General features: G+C 40.3%; 1 protein-coding gene across 1 annotated transcript in view; it reads right to left on the bottom strand.

The window, feature by feature from the left end:
• Positions 1 to 428: 428 nt before the first annotated feature.
• Positions 429 to 16,756, bottom strand: part of calcrla (calcitonin receptor-like a) — a 28,028-nt gene continuing 11,700 nt past the window's right edge. Inside the window, exons 2-13 of the mRNA XM_071897809.2 lie at positions 11,291 to 11,399; positions 9,755 to 9,908; positions 8,820 to 8,930; positions 7,594 to 7,706; positions 6,852 to 6,943; positions 6,575 to 6,701; positions 5,991 to 6,144; positions 5,204 to 5,264; positions 4,589 to 4,655; positions 3,204 to 3,422; positions 2,013 to 2,054; positions 429 to 1,087 (exon numbers count right to left, since the gene is read on the bottom strand). Coding sequence (XP_071753910.1) covers positions 860 to 1,087; positions 2,013 to 2,054; positions 3,204 to 3,422; positions 4,589 to 4,655; positions 5,204 to 5,264; positions 5,991 to 6,144; positions 6,575 to 6,701; positions 6,852 to 6,943; positions 7,594 to 7,706; positions 8,820 to 8,930; positions 9,755 to 9,908; positions 11,291 to 11,365 — 1,443 coding nt within the window. The 5' untranslated portion in view covers positions 11,366 to 11,399 and the 3' untranslated portion in view covers positions 429 to 859. The remainder of the gene's footprint in view (positions 1,088 to 2,012; positions 2,055 to 3,203; positions 3,423 to 4,588; positions 4,656 to 5,203; positions 5,265 to 5,990; positions 6,145 to 6,574; positions 6,702 to 6,851; positions 6,944 to 7,593; positions 7,707 to 8,819; positions 8,931 to 9,754; positions 9,909 to 11,290; positions 11,400 to 16,756) is intronic.

Below are 16,756 nucleotides of genomic sequence, written 5' to 3'. Positions count from 1 at the left end.
ACAAGCAAATTGTATGACTTTGTAAAGCATGTGCCTTGACTGAACACATAGAGACAGATGGAGAATTGCACTGAAACCAACATGAAGTGCATTGAAACCAACAACAAGTACATTGAAGCTTGATATGAAGCTGGCACCAAGTAATATTGGTAATAAATTGTAGTATGTCCATTTCAACTACTTTTCAAATAATTACTGTACGGTATTTATTTCATTTTCATATAATCATTGTGAATAAGAATATGTTGAGGTTCAGATCAATTAGGTTTAACATGTAAAAAAGACTATATAGAATATAGCTTTAATATTAAGCATATATTAGAGGTTCTATCTCTGCTCTGCTTCTATGTTAGAAAAAAATGAGGCAGGCAATTTCTCGGTTTGGCACTAACCATGTCGCAAAGAATGTTTTTTTTGGCAAATTTACAGTATAAGTGACGGCTTTTTTGTGCATGACATGATCCCAAAAGGATAGTCAAATAGTTAATATTCATCCATTTCAAAAATATTAGCCAGGTATAGATAGAAACAATCTAATTACCAGAATATATCTGAAACCAGCTGAAGCAGTTTCAAACTGTGGACAAAATGCAGCGCAGGAATATTTGCATCAAGCTCACCTTACAGTACAGTTAAAGGGCCCATGCCGGTGCGACAGAGAAAGGTAGCAAATTGTTTCAAGTGGGTAAGAGCCTGGCTATACAATCCTTTTCCAACCGGATCGCTAACTCAGCAAAAGAGTATCTGCGGGGAAGGGGCGAGTTCTGAATCCCCTTGACGTGACGTTGCCCTGGTTGCCATGGATCTCCAAACACGCTGCAGTTTTTGAGATGGGACGGGCGAGGGCAGGATCCCGTCCTCAGGCGAAGGGGTTGTCCGATCTGAAGATGGAGGCGTCATTGTCGTGGCATCCCTTGCCGTTCATATGTTGTTGTTCTGTGTGGCTGTCGATGCTGTAGCAGCCCTGCACCTCAGTGATGGACGAGGCGGTGTAGGAGGCCGAGCGCAGCGCGTCCGAGTGGCTTCCTAAGCTGCTGCCGAACTGGATACGATACTGGTTCCAGTGCCTCCTCAACACGCCTTGGACCTGCCCAGAGACACAGCATCCAACATATTAATGGGATGGGTCATGAATGATTAGTTGACATGCTATTAGAATTTGTGATGTGATAAATATGTGATGTGTTTGCACTCGTGTTTTTTTTTTTGTGATGTTTGTGATGTTTGTACTCTTTAAATGTTATGTCCTTGTTTTATTATGTTCCTTTTTGCTGTAAAAATTCTGTAAAGCACTTCGCGACAAGCATGTTCTGTTAAAAGCAAGAAATTCATTTGATGTGTTTCTACTCTTGTACTCTTGTGTTTGTACTTTAATCTTGCATTATTTCATTATGTCCCTTTTTGCTGTAAATTTTCTGTGAAGCACTTTGTGTTTTGTTAAAAGCACTTTCAAAGTAAATTTGACTCTACTATTTTTCTGTGTATGGACCTAAACATTGACTCTAGATTTGACTGTAAGAATATAGCTCAGCAAAGTTCTGGATCATTGTAAGATGTTTTACACCAACTTTCTACACAAACTGTATTGCACAATAGCACTTACAGCCCCAGTCTTTATTTTTGCCCTAATGATGCATCTCAACGAGCATTCGAGGAGCTAATCTGTGGCCCTTGTAAAACATCTAATCCAGACAAAAAGGGGGTGATTTTGTGCGGATCAAACAGCAGCAGGGTCGATAGCTATCTGTGTACAGTCTGTGGCTGCTTGCCAAGAGGGTAAATGATCTTCAGTCTACTGCGAAGCCCTCGGAGGACTGGGCCTCTCATGCAAGACACTCCCCTTATCCACCATCCCCCAAGACGTATGCCCCCCGGGTCAGGCAGAGGAAGTTGCCTAATCTATCCCTGATCACGCAGGGGAAGTGTGGAAGTGTGTGTGTGTGTGTGTGTGTGTGTGGGAGAGAGAGAGAGAGAGAGAATAAATTTAGTGAAAGGGGATGACCCCATCTTACTTCTCCATTGAAAAAGCAGAAGATGGTGGCCACCAGCAGGCCCTGAAATTCAAACAAACACACAAAAAAAGATGAAATGTGCTCAGCATCAGCCTTAAGCATCAACAATCAAAGTCTCTTCAAGTCGTTAAATCTGGAGAAAACATCCTAAGCTCTTAAACACCCCTAAAAAGACGCTGTGAGGCACAATGCAATTTCTCCACTTTGATTTCTTTTGGCATCCGCCCCTCTTAGAGAGGTATGTAAAATGAGAGAGAGAAGCAGGAAAGAGAGGAAGTGGGGAAGCGAGGCACAGAGAGCGAGAGTGAGAGAGAGCGAGAGAGAGAGAGACTATTAAGTATGATTTGTGAGCTGATTCAGCCTGTTGCTCAAGAGGTTCTCAACACGCCGCCTGTGATGGGACAAAGCAGGACGTTTAGACAAAACCGAGCCAACATCCAGCTGATATTCAGCCCCCCTTCAGCCCAGATAATTCTTATGCCTTCCTTCCTGCCGTTCTTCCCCGGGTTACAACATAAACAAAGGGCTGTCAGAGGCTGATGGGAAGACTTGGCTTTTACTAAATGCTGAGAAACTAAAGGTTTCAAGTTCATGGGACGGTTCATTTCAGAATCAGAATCACTTTCAAAGTACAATAAATGTACAAGAAATTGGTGGCATTGGTGGAGAGACACGTTGACGCGCAACAGTGTTTCACAGTACATACTGACACACACGGTACAAGGACAACAGGACCTCACAAACAGCGCAAGGGAACACTGCATTGCATGCGATAGACAGTTAACTATAAATACCACTCCAAAAATATACATTCAACATGCATTCCGGCAGCATGGCACCCAGCGTGGCTGCAGCTGTATTTTTGAAACGGAGAGGTCTACTTGATGAAGGGTGTTGGTCTTGATCTATAAGTGGGTTTGACCGTCATGTAACCTATTGTAGATGGGATAGTTCAACTTCATGTTTGATCTGGACGGCTGACAAATAAAAAGCTGTTTTATCCCAGCAGTCATGACTAAAAAACTGAAGGCACTTGGAAATCACAAGGTCAAGGTGCTGTTTTGGCTTGAGAGAAAATAGCATGCGACCCTTATATCTTCACTTAAACCACATGAAAATTTGTCTGCACCACTGTCTCCACTCTGAAACATAAACCACATACTGTACCAGATGCAAAACACACCGTCTTACCTGGTAATGCATTAGTATGTGCATAATGTAGTCGTATATTTCGGAGGAGACCCGTCCTTCGGGCTTGTAGGGAAGGAGGACGTACTGGATTCCCAGAAGAGGCACCAGGATGAGGGTGGCCCTCACAGCCTTCATGTAGAGACTCGACTCGGCCTGATGGGTCACCTTCAGTTTGGTGATGAGCACCCGCACAATGTTTAGTAGAAAGAACAGGTTCACCTGCAGAGTGAGGAACACAGAGAAAGAAGTGAGCATAGTATTCATAGTATTCCCATGATGTCACATGCATTTCCTACCAATATGGTGCTTTACAATATACACAGCTCATTGGCTGTGGTTGTCATTTGATTATAATCACCTGTTAATTTATTACAATCACCTGTTATTTTCCTACCAAGATGGCTGTGTAGTGATGTAACAGAATTCCAGATATTAGCTCCTGTCTTGGTTAGGATCTTATTTTTGGGATAAGTTGTTTACAGTGTATCCACTTTCATATCGTCTCAAAAAAATCCCCATATATGTGAATGGACAGAAAATTCCTGAACAATACCACAGAAATAAGACTCAGTCAGAGAGCAAAAACCAAAAGTAAACAGAATAGGATGCATGCACGCCTCAGTAATCTGGGTAATATTGGTGAGGTTTTTTATTCTGGTTACTCATAATGAAGATAATGTGAACAGGAGAAGATGTTCATGACAATTCAAAACCTGTATTCCAATTATTAATGGATATTGTATGTGCCCTAACCCTTATATCTGTGGTCTGTGGGTTTTGGTGGGTCTGACTGCTAATATACTGTAAGTGCACAACTCAAAGAGAAACCGTAAATTAGTTGCCACACAATTTCAGTCATATACTGTGCAGTAAGACTAAGGTTTAAACAAAATAATCATGATGAACAAACACTTTGGCCAACGATTTTTGGGCCTGAAACCTTAACGAATCATGGTGAAGGTTGTTTGAGGCAGAAAATTTTACAGATTATTGTGATCCTAAGGGAATCTTAAGGGGCCAGATTTCTCTGACGCATGCCCGGCTGTGCTGATTAGGTGAATTCCTAGAATGCAACGGGGGTCTGGGGACCAGTGGGTGGATCCTCAAAGCAGCGGACCCACTGATTTCACAACAAAGAAAAAAAAAAAGCCTCTCACTATATTATGCTTGCCATGATACTGTGTCCTGCTTGCAAACCTCCGACTTTGTTTCCACCCCGGAGAGGAGAACAGCAGCTTATTTTTTTTTTCAGCTCGCACAAAAACTAGTCTACCGGATGGAGATGGGACAAATGAAGCTGTCCATTTCAGTGAATCGATATTAATGTGATTTCCATGGCTGTAATCCATGTCTGTGCTACAATTAATGATCTTGAAGCATCGTACCAAGAGAGCAGCGCAGATGGGGCCGTGGATGATGTAGAGTAGCGATGTTTTGGAGCTGATCCAACAGCTGCAGCAGACGAGGAGACAGGAGACAAAAGGTTACACCATTAATGCGCGGCCTGACACCTGACCCAGATCAATGGATTTGCTGCCAAATGGATTTACATGAACAGCTCAGTCGGGGGAATCCATTAGAAACTATCAATGAGATCCAACAGCTTGTGCAAGTGCGTGTGCAAGATGCAGAATGCAGGATAACAAAACAGCAGATATTTATAGATCATCTTTAACATAATGTACATGATATATTGATCTTAGGCTGGCCAAATCTGCTCCATCTTTCTTTTCAATTACTTTAAAAGCATACATGTACATTCAGCTATACTTCATATACTTTTCATTCACATATTCTCGTTCTAGTGTTGAAATTATTGGTTGCATCGTGTTTAAAAGCCTCTATTTGCTTGTTTTCTCTTTGCTGTATTGCTTGCTACTGCAGCAACAAAATTTCCCCAATTAAAAAAAAAATGGAATCTAATCTGTATCTATAATATTATTGTTCTCAACAGCTGTAACATCAATTGTAACCATGTGATCATGCATTTGAGTACTTACTTGTCATTGTAGTAGTAACTTCGAGCAATGGCATGTATGGACGCCGGAATGAGAGGGAAGCCTGCAAAAAAGTTAGTGATTAGTTACACTTGCAACTTAAGACATAAAATCTTGTAATCAGTCTTAAAACCTTAGTTTTCTCAAAGCAAGTGAATAAATCTGCCAATATATTTGTATAATAATTTGTTTCCAATGGTGCTGCTCTCAACTTCTAAGATTTTTTTTCAGAACACATGACAAAATCTTGAAAAGAGGTCGATCCCTCGGTTTCAAGGTACTGTCACTTGATCCGAGACAATTTTTGAAACTTGAGTTGCACTGAAAACAAGTGAAACTATCTCACCCTACTGGCAGATTTTTGGGTTGAGCTGTAGTCACACCACCTTACAATATCCTGATATTCAAAAAAGTCAAAATCTCTTTACTTTTACTTAATTGAAAACAGAAAATCATCTTCATTGTGTACCAAGAGGCGACATAAAGACTCCAACGAATAAAACCATCACAGATTTTTGAACAATCCCGCCCCTCCGTCCCTCCCATCAAATAAAACTGCCTTTCTCTCCCTGACTGATATCCCATTGGTTTACATTTTTGAATGATCCCTCCCCGCGTTATATCCTGCCCCCAAATCCTGGTTCAACAGGAAAGTTGAACATTATCACATTAAGTAAGATGCTCTCAAAATGCCATCACTGGTGACACCTAGTCTTGCTTTCATTTGTTTCAACAAACTACAACAACAAGATCCACCATCATTGAGCCAACACACAGTATCATGACCTACCCCATCCTAGAAGATAGTACCACATCAGGTGCTGCTTCTCTGCAAACACAGCCACCACGATGAGAGTGTGCAGGTATATTCCCTCACACAGCATCCAGAAGTAGTTGCAGCCAAAGAGGTACAGATGAATAAACTGGGACACTTTGCAGCTTGTCTAGAAGGAAAAAAAAAAAAAAAAGACAGACAGACAGGCACACACTTAAATGAGGATGACTGCTTTTTAATTTTCCCGTGCCGTGGTTTCATCCTATGCTTCTATTATTTCCTGCACATGCATGAACAACGTGCTGCATTTTCACAGTTATGTAAAACTAATGTAGCTATTATAGCCTTGAATAATTAAAGTTTTTAGAGCAGCCCTCCTGCGTTTTTTTGTTTTTTTTTAATACTGCATCTGGGATGATAAAAGAGACGGCTCAGGATTGAACACATCGCACAGAGAAAAGCCCTGAAACTGGTGGAGAATGCTCAATTTCATGTACTTGTTAAACCGAAATCTTTCAAATTAGCTTCCAGAGAATATAGCTACTGGTTGAATTTGAGCATTTTTTGAATAAAGTGATCTTTTAAAAAAAAAAACTCACTGGATTCCTCTGCACCAATTCCTGGTTGTTTGCCACTGCTGTCAACCAGATGATGGTGATCACAGAGTTGAGAACAAAGGAGAAGAAGAGGTTTTTGTGAAGGGTGATCCTTTGGCAACTTAAACTCCTGCAAGAGGAAAGAGGAGACATTATACTGCGGTGCGGTAAAATAATGAGGGGAAAAAAAAAAAAAACCTTATCTGTCTAAATCTAATATCAGCAGCGGAACTAACAAAGCATGTTAAAATGAGGTCTATTGTTTGGTTTGTTGACATACTTGAAATGGAAGAATATTCCCAGGGAGATGAATAGGGAGGTCAGCGACAGCCCATGTCCTATGAGGGCCAAGTAGAAAAGATTCATTGCAGTCTGGAAGAAAACAAGAGAATGGAAACAGATTAGATTATCTGGATCTCGTAATGACTAGATATGCTGTGGGGAGCCTGCAAAGACAATCTGTTACTGTACGGTCATCAGGATGTTTCTATAGACTTTGGTGTTTCAATAAAAATGCTCTTCAAGAGAATTCTTATCTTTTATTCATAAATGACCGACTTGTTTAAACAGAGGAATCCCATTGGAACATTTGATTTAAGGAACGTCAGAAATCACGTAAAAGCATATTTTAAGATTATTAAAGATAAAAAAACAGGAAAAGGAAATATGAGACTGAGACATTTTTAAAAGAGAAATGCCAAAATACATGATGAAACACATTTTTGTTTATTTTGAAAAAAACACCAGCTAACCATTTACTTAAATTTGTTGGTTTGACACTCTTTTACAAGACAGACCTACACATGTAGCCATTGTAGAAGTCTTACTTTTTATAATATCCGCTGCATGCCACAGTGATTTACTACTTATTGCTTCTGTTCTGCTATACATTTGAGAAATAACTGTCTGCCAATACAATCCTCTCAATACAGCAAATAGTCAACAAAAATTCAATACTAATCATGACACATTTGCTTGTAATTTTCAACATGCGATTAATGTCATGTTGGACAGCAGCCTACCATTCTGCCTTCAGTGGTGTGTTCATTGCAGCGGGTGTAGTTGGTCCATGTCCGGTTGCTCTCAGGATGCAGGAACCAATGGCCATTATCAGTGCAAATCTTTGTAACCATCTCTGCAGGGTAAAATGATATGATATGTCATGAAAAAGTCCAAACATATCCCATACACACTGGTAGCTTTCGCATACTATGCTTATCTTTAAGCCATGTTTTTCAGAACTATTTTGCCCTATAGGCTGAATCTTAGCTGCCCTTCCAGTTGCACTGCACTATTATTTCTTGGTATTATACTTTGCAGCAAAACAACTGAATCCTCTGGGACTTGAACAAAGGTAGAAACAGATGACAGAGTGCCATTCGATATTAAAGTGGAGAGGTTTCCCCTTGACAAACAACCAGATGTGTTAAAAGGAGAGGGAATGGTTGTTGCCTGTATCGCATCCGAGATATTGTGTGTGACTGACGGACAGACCGGGGCCGACCGTTAGTCCCTCCCCCAATTTCATCGTGGGCGGCAACAAGACAACATGAATCTATATGAAACCACTGAAGCCATTGATCAGCGGGAATGAATGTAATTAGAGGTCTGCACATCCTGTTGAAGGATGAAGGTTTGGATAATGGAGGCCAAAAATGTTCCATTGGTAAAATCTCTGGAACATCGGGTTACTATAACACACACATTCGTGCACATAAACACCCACACATAAACACACAAGCGCAACTATAAAATGCCTATAAAATCCAGAGTCATAAAGAAATATCTACACATACATTTAGCAATGTGTTAACCTGTTTTGGTAACCTGTCATCCAGGTTGGAGATTTTGTCGGCAAGTGGAAGTCGAAACAAATCCGATTCCAGTCATGTAACTTTAGTTACGCATGTTGGACTTGTCTGCACTCTTTGCCATACTTTCCCTTCTCTGGTAAGTTTACTATTTAAGAACAGATGAAGAAATAGATGAATAAGAATAAGATGTATCAGTCCAGACTGTCATTTGCCCTGGCGATCATCGGATGTCAACATTCGTCTCCTTATACCCAAAAAAACCTTTTCAGTTCGCTTGTAAGAGGACCAAGACCCATATTTTCAGGCAGTCATTGCATTTATTTGGTGCCACCAGAGTTGAAATGTCATTGTTTTCACTTGCCCAAATGAACCAAACTAAAGGAGTAAACACTAAACCGCTTGGTGTAAATGCACCCTTTAGTCCAGGGTCTCACCTGAAGGATCAAAATCCTGGAAGTAGTCGGGGCAGTGCTGCTCTGAGGTGAAGCCCGCCTTGGTGTCGTCCCAGCACAGCCACCCATCCCAGGTGCGATTACACATGGGCTCTGAAACCACGGGAAACACAGCAGAAAAAGTCACACATTTAAAAATGTACATATTAAAAAATTCACACATTTCTGCAAGCTTAGAAACACACACTCTTCTACCCTCTCAAACCTCACAACAGAAATCTCTAACTCTGATGTTGAGCAGCTACTGTGCAATGACAAAATAAATAATAAATAAAACAGTATTATTAATAATACATACACATATTATTTTTAGTTATTTGGTGTACGAGCATTAACAAGAGCCAATCCTTAAATGATACGGAGGTTCATCTTCGAGGATTAGTGTTACTGAACATAATCCATTAATCCTCTTTATCATCTTGATTGTGATTATTTGCTTTATTAAAAAAGAATATAAAGAAGGAACTCAGGTTTTACAGTACTAAATGTATCTAATGGTTTGGTGTCTTGAGTAAAACACACAAGCTTTCCAGTCAGGTTGAAGCAGAACAGAGAATCTACAGTATATTGATGCTATATAAGGTACAATCACTGAATGTGTTTTATCTCATTTTGCATAAATGTTTGTGTTTTGGACACATGCAGTCTTCCTTTTTGCATCTTTCTTGCATCATGAGGGACAACATTGCACTTATTTTGCCTTGTACAATATGTACTGGTAAACAGGATTTTGATATCACAGGAAATGTTTACTGTACATTCATTTCAAACACTTCACAACAAGTGAGGCTGAAAAGCATCTGGTAAGTTGAAATGTTTCAACAAGTTATTTCTTGCTGCTATTCGGAGCCGTCGATGTGCAAAATGTATTATTTATTTATTTATTTATTTAGTTTATCACCACCATAATGAGCTACCTTGTCTGTAGTTGTTAGTGTCTTTCATTATTTTTTGGTAGCACTCAAACTGTGCCGTCACGATCTTGTTCCTGGTGACTCCGAGGTCGTGGTAGACGTTGGTCGGATGCTGCTGCTGGGTTTCATTGACCTCTAGACTCGCCTTCACACAAATCTGCAGGTAAAGAGAGAGGAGGAGAATATGTATTTTGAGCGGGTTAGTCCTGCTGAGATCCTGACCAAGACATGGCCATGGGACATGAGCATCACAGGAACATTTACAGTTGAGAAAACTTTATTTTCAAGTCTGTGTTTAATAATGTCTGTGCTTTGCTTTCATAAAAATCGTAAATCATTTTAAATCATTTACATTTATTTTTCATTCATGTGTCAACGATTGTGATTTTGTAATTGTGGTGTTATTCCAGTTGGAAAGGGCTGAAAAGCTACCCCAATGTCAGATTTTTTTTTTTCCAATAATCCTTGTAAAGTATAAAGTTTGGATTTGTTTCACCTCTAGTGGAATGAAAGATTCCTAAGGGAAGATTTCTGTTTTCCTGCTTTTTTGTATTCCTGATCCTATTCCTGTAACATTTAGCCTTATTCACAGGTGGCAACTAAGAAAAAAACAAAACGTTAAAACAAAAAGCCCACACTTTATCGCTACATTTGGGAATAAGTCCTCACAGGAAAACTTGTGTCTGCACCCCGTTTTGACCCCGTACTCCGACTCTGCGCTCTATTGGGACCCATTAAAACAGGATGGTCACCATGTCCTTATTTAGAACACAGGAAAGGGAGTCTAACATACACAGACCTCCATTAAATCCATTTGTGCTCCATGGAAAATATGACCTCTATACAAAAAAAACTGTCAACCAGATGTGTCCAGTTTGTCTAAACTGCACATATCAACCTGATGCAGTGTCATCCTCTTTCCCTTTTAAAATTTCCCAATAAAGTCAGTTTAAAAAGAAACACAAAGAGATGCATATGCCACTGATCAATCAACACAAAATAAAGCACCAAAGATAAAGTGTTTGTTTTGATCTGTGTGAAATCTGAAAGCCTGATTATACAGACTGGACTACAACAGATGTAACAACCCATCTAGAAAACTCCCAATGCTGTGTTTTGTGCCTCCTCTGCCATAACACCATGGCAAAAATACTGAATATATGATAGCATGCTACTGTTAGTGTTATATTACCTTTTTTCACATGTTAACTTTTTCATATTCATGTCTATCCATGTCAGGAAGCAAGCAGAAAACAACAAAAACATTAAGATCCTACCAATCGATGGTAGTTGCTGAAAGAGGGCAGAACATTATTCCTTTGCTTCCCCCACCAAGATTTTCCTAGTCCATAGTCTTAGTCCAGCAATTCAGACCAGTGAGCTTTTAGGCTACTGACATCATACTGAAATTGCCATATATCAAAGTTAAATCATTAGGACTTCTGACATAATTACCAGAGACAGACAAAATCCAGTTTGTGTACAAATGCAGGCTACATTAAGCTTGACAAATGAAGTACGTTTTGTTTTCTGCCTTACCTCTGTTGGATTACACAGCAGTATGAGGGCCACCATCCAGCTCCGCCCAACACCATCCATCTTCCTTTCGGCCATGTCGAAGCTGTCCAACGATCGACCAGCTACAGATCTGGAGTGGAGAACAAACGATGAAGCACTGTCATTAAAGCGCAATAAAACCCTCTGACAAAGGGCACTCCGCAGTCTGTGGCGCTCCTCATCTCTCCCAATTATGATAAATGTTTCACCCGACGGCTTACATCCAGTGAAATGTGCCTGAGCGGGCTCCTCGCCTTCGCCGTTGATATTATGTGCAAGCAAGCATGATGACCTGCTCCCAGTGCGGCTCTGGGCGGTTGTTTGCCATCACGGTCACTTAGGGCCAATAGAGCATGCTATCACTTTGGCTCCAAACGGTCAGTGTGGATGTCCAGGTCTACAAGCTACACACTGACAGGAGGGATCTGGAACACATGAGGTCCTTTCTCCAACACTGTAGTCTTTCTTGTGTAGCTAAATGGGGAGAGTGTGGCTCTAACACTGTCAGGGTCGGGGGTTTGAATTCCCCTGCTACACGTGCGTGTGCTCATGCTACTGTACTTGTAATGAGCTTTGAGTAAAAGCAGTGATGTGTTGTTGTTCAGGCAGACAAACACACAGAGCAAACATTAGAGAATCCATCCCCACCCGCTCTTTCAATTAGGGATGCACCGATCGATCAGCCACCGATCGCAATCGACCGTCAAGCGTTCCAAGTAGGTCATCGGTGATCACTGTTTCAACTGCCCCGTCGAAAAAAAACAAAAACATCAAGATGGATGTCGAACATATGCTGTAAAAGCTATGAGCCATGTCGTCCATCTGATATTGACAGTTCATTTCTGACCTTGTGTTTTCAATTTCACAGCCTCTGATTATAGATTAGAACCAGTTTAATATGTTGGACAGAAATTTTCTTGCACTACTACTGGCAACAGGTGAGTACGCACTCAGTCATCAAGCATGTATGTTTGGATAAAACTTATGATTTATCTATACATGGACATATGTCATGCAGCCATAAGAACAATCTGTTAAACACAGGGCTATATTTGAATTTTACTATTTGTACTTGTTGTACAAAACCACATGATGTACCGTTGTCTATGTAAAATGCTTAATTTCAATCTGTGATTGGCTGATAATAACACTGTTGAAAAGTCAGCCCCAGTCAGAATCAGCCCCAGAAAACCTGATTGGTCCCTATTTGAAATACATTTCAGTTCCTCGTCCCAATTCATGTTCAGCTGAGATATTAAAATCCCATTTGCTCACTGTTGCTTTTTGTTATGTTAGCCATATTGCCTTTTATATCATTCATTCTCTGACGACAGACCAAAATGTGAGACCACTTTTTAATCAGTCTCCAGGTGTGCAGGTGTCACCCTGGGAATGTACTCTTTCAATTTAGAGCAATTGCACGGTGATGCTGGTCTCTCATCAAAGCACAATCCCAGAAAACTACTTAAAACAGTGCTGCAGGCCACTGGGATTATATCACTGCTGCTATATAGCTGATGAGACAAGATTCAAATGGGAACATATCCCACAGGTTGAATAAATCTGCTTTACAAAATAGAGGTATATAAGGGAATTTCAATGTTATGCAAAATGCACTTGCCCTCTTTCTGACCTATATACAATGTAATATCTTCATGTCATATTAGTGATCAGAAGGGTATGTTTCAAAATGCTTTGGACACCTTTTTCTAACGCTAGCTTGGAATAATCTCCTTGCTTTACAGGTGTTTTTTTTGCAAAGTCAGGGTTTAACATGATTTATTGAGATGCTCAGGCACATCAGATAGCCCAGTTTTAGCCTGCTACATCTAATGTTACACTGCTTCAGAGTTACCAGCTCAGGTTTGCAACAGGCTAGCATCCTTGAGAACAGATCCAGTTCTTTTATTGTTCAGGCTCTGTAGCACAAGATGCTGTTAAATAAAAACCTTGTATCTCCTATAAGCACGCTTTTCAAAAATGAAAACAAGACTTATTTTCTCACTGCATTTTTTAAACTTTACAATGGGTTTTAAATGTGTTTCATGGGCAGTAGGTTTGTGAAACTAACATGGCACATAAAGGGCCATGTAAACTTTTAATTCAAACAGAAATTAAAATCAGCTAATTTGCAGTTATGTTTTTTTCATTAGGTTTTTGTGTGAATTATGTAGCTGTGTGTCTGGGTGCTCAGAGCTAGGCCTGTGCCATCCAAATGTCAAATAGTGATATCCTGACATTTAGTATTATTAGATTGTTATTGTTTTTACCAGACATGTGTCACAGTGTGGGACAACAGTTTCTGTATTGGCACCTAAGGGAACCGAAAACTGCTTGGTAGCATTGTTAGCATACTTCATTCAAACTACTGGGTGCTGCTAGCCCCAAGCTAGCTTATTAGAATGCAGATAGTTACATCCATTGGTCTCAATGTGAACCTGTAAGAAGTGATTTTTAACTGGAGGACAAATGCAGAGCCTTTTTTTTTTTTTACTTTTATGGCATTTCTGCTTTTTTGGATAGTCACAGTGAAGAGAGACATGAAGGTTGGGAGAGAGACAGGGATGACATGAGATAAAGGTCCTGGACATCACAGGTACATGGTGTACAAACTTAGCCATGTAGGAGTGAATTACATTTCATTCAAGACTGGAATTCAATAATGCCTGCCACAGCCCAAAGGAAGTAGGTCATTATTTGTATTCGCAAAGTTTCAAGTCTAAATAAATTATGCTGGAATGAAATAAGCTCAGACTGCAACTGGAAAATAGAAAAATATTTGAGAGACAAGCATTCATGAAAGATTTAGGTCCTTCGACATAGACTGAAAATGAAAGCACACAAATAATTCTCTTGTATCAGTGATAACTGATTGACAAGAATGATAAGTAAATTAATATATTCGACAAGTATCATAATGCGATTTGGGAATGTAATACTACGAGTTCAGTGCTACAAATTATGCAAAAAATATCCAGCTTCAACAGCTTCATTAAAAGCATGAATATTCATTGTTTGACCTTTGTAAACACTTTCAAGTACACTCTCCTACAATACAGTGACAGGCAAATAAATAAGCAGGCTAACAGCTCTAGCAGGGGGCCATCAACTAGTCTGTCACCGAGGGATTTGACCATGTTCATCCTTACAACTTCCCCCAACTCTATCAGCAGAGGAACTGGCCGAATGCCTCCTCAAGTCTGCTTGGAATTAAAACGCCATTACACCGGGGAGAGGAGGTTGTGTGGGAGGTGGGGGTGGGGGGGGGCTTACTGAAAGTGGGATTGTAAAACATTATGGTGATGTGCAAATTGGAAACAGCCAGGAAAAGATCAGCTGCTCTGTCACAAACACACACACACACACACGCACACACACATGTACACACACAAACACACACAGCCTGCCATGCCAAGTTCCCCAGCTGTTTTTGGCAAGGGCTTTTTTTTCAGACATTAACAAACTGACACAGAGGATATATCTTGTCAGATGACAATACAGAACAGACGTTACAGGGTCCATTCCCGATAGTTTCCTCGCTGTTTCTTTTTGTTGTGATAGTCGCATTTAAACGTAGCTTTAGTGACCAGACAGCTACAAAAAATGTGTACCGCTATTTAAAAAAGTTGTAGTGTAAAATGCTTTAAGAGAAAACCTTGACAACTCCCATCCAAATGCAAAGAGAATGCTGATCATTAAACATCTTCTCATGCTGTCATGGTCGGCAGCATTATTTATGGAGGAAATGACCACAATATCCTCTGTCTTCAACTAGCAATGTTTATGAGAAATGGTTGGGGCTTGGTACCATGATTTGATATTATGGGTCACGTACAATATGATATGAAACAATACAATTCAATATAGAATTTATAGAATTGGTCTTTAGGTCTTTATAGAATTGACAAACGAAACCTGCTCCTCTGTAGAACAACAGTATTGATATCAGGGTTTGCAGAATCCTTTTTTTTTTTGGGTGGGGCCCCTGTAAAGCCAGATGACATTATATGCTAATTTACAACAGAAGTGGCATCAGCCGTATCAATTTCAAGGTGCCTGCAAGTTTAATGAAGGTAAATCTAGGACTTTTGAAGACCTTTTCAATACCAGTTAGAATGGAGTTTAAGACCAATTTAAGACCAGTTTCATGTGAAATAAAATAAATGTCCTATCAGATATGGGTCTGCATGGCTAGGCTTATTTCAACATTTTAAAAACTCTAAAACTGAATTGAAGACTTGCTGTATTTATTCAAGGACTGTTGAGGCCTTGGATATAGATAATCAAAGTCAAGACATTTTAAGACTTTTTTTCAGGACCGGCAGACACCCTTAATGTGTTGACTCATGATCCAAAATTGTAACTAGATTTGTCACGTCACTTTTGAGAAATAAAGTCAGACATGTTGCTAAATCTAGCCACAGAATTGCGAAGTTGGCAAGAATCGAACAGTTGCTGTCTTTAGCTAAGCAAGCGGCACCGTTCTAAAGTCCCGCCTACACAACCAGTGAGGAGACTGGCTCAGCGGTCTTCTAGTAGAACACGGGTCTTTGGCCAGCAGGATGATGGATAATAAACAACTCATGCTTGCCAAAATTTCACCAATCATTTGTTTCTCTGACAGAGTGCTGTGAATTGCACTGATGAAACATGTGGCTACTAAGAGTAAGCTACACATCCATATAACTGGGATGTGATCAGGGGAGAAAAAGCAGGTAAAAAAAAAAAAAGCTGAACATAAACATCTCATTAGAAATGAATGGAAGCCAAACCTGAAACCCTGAAAATAGCTTGAAAAATCATATAGGTTTTTTCTAGAGGCAACATTGCTAACTTTACCTTCAAAGCTCAGGCACAAGCCTTGATTATTGATCTATTTGGGTCAACTTAATCCAACCACTCAACCGCGCTAACTGTGGGTGGTCCACTAATATCTGTAGTACCTCCGAGCGGTTCATGGAAGCGGTTAGTCATGGACACTTTGTGCAAGAGCTGACATCACCTCTTACATCCGCGAGCGTGCAGAAAGATACCTGGAAAACAGGCCGTGCATAACAGCTGCTGTGCGCTCGCCCATGCGGTGGCAGCGCCGGGCCTTCGCTTATCAACTCCCATTGTCCCTGCGGAGATGCCGTGGCGTGCCGTAAACATCCTTCTGCCCTCACAGGATGTTTGGCGCCCCATCCTCCAAGTTCCGCTCAGTGGCATTCGGATATCCATTATGCTAGCGGAGAACTACAACATCATTACAGCTTTGTTCTATAGCAGGATACAGGGTGTACTAGTGAGGAGAGTAGTGATGAGAAGTGATGAAGTCCTGACATGCACAAACACTGACAGCTTCTGCTAGACATGGTTACCTGCATTGTATCATGTTGTGTTTGGTCTACATGTCACTATGGACTGTGATACTGTGCAAGTTGTTAATATTTCTCTCTATCAATGCCA

This window comes from Centroberyx gerrardi, chromosome 10 (genome assembly GCF_048128805.1).
Source record: "Centroberyx gerrardi isolate f3 chromosome 10, fCenGer3.hap1.cur.20231027, whole genome shotgun sequence".
Taxonomy (NCBI): Eukaryota; Metazoa; Chordata; class Actinopteri; order Beryciformes; family Berycidae; genus Centroberyx; species Centroberyx gerrardi.
The sequence above is the reverse complement of the archived record's forward strand: the minus strand, read 5'-3'. Positions and strand labels throughout refer to the sequence as shown.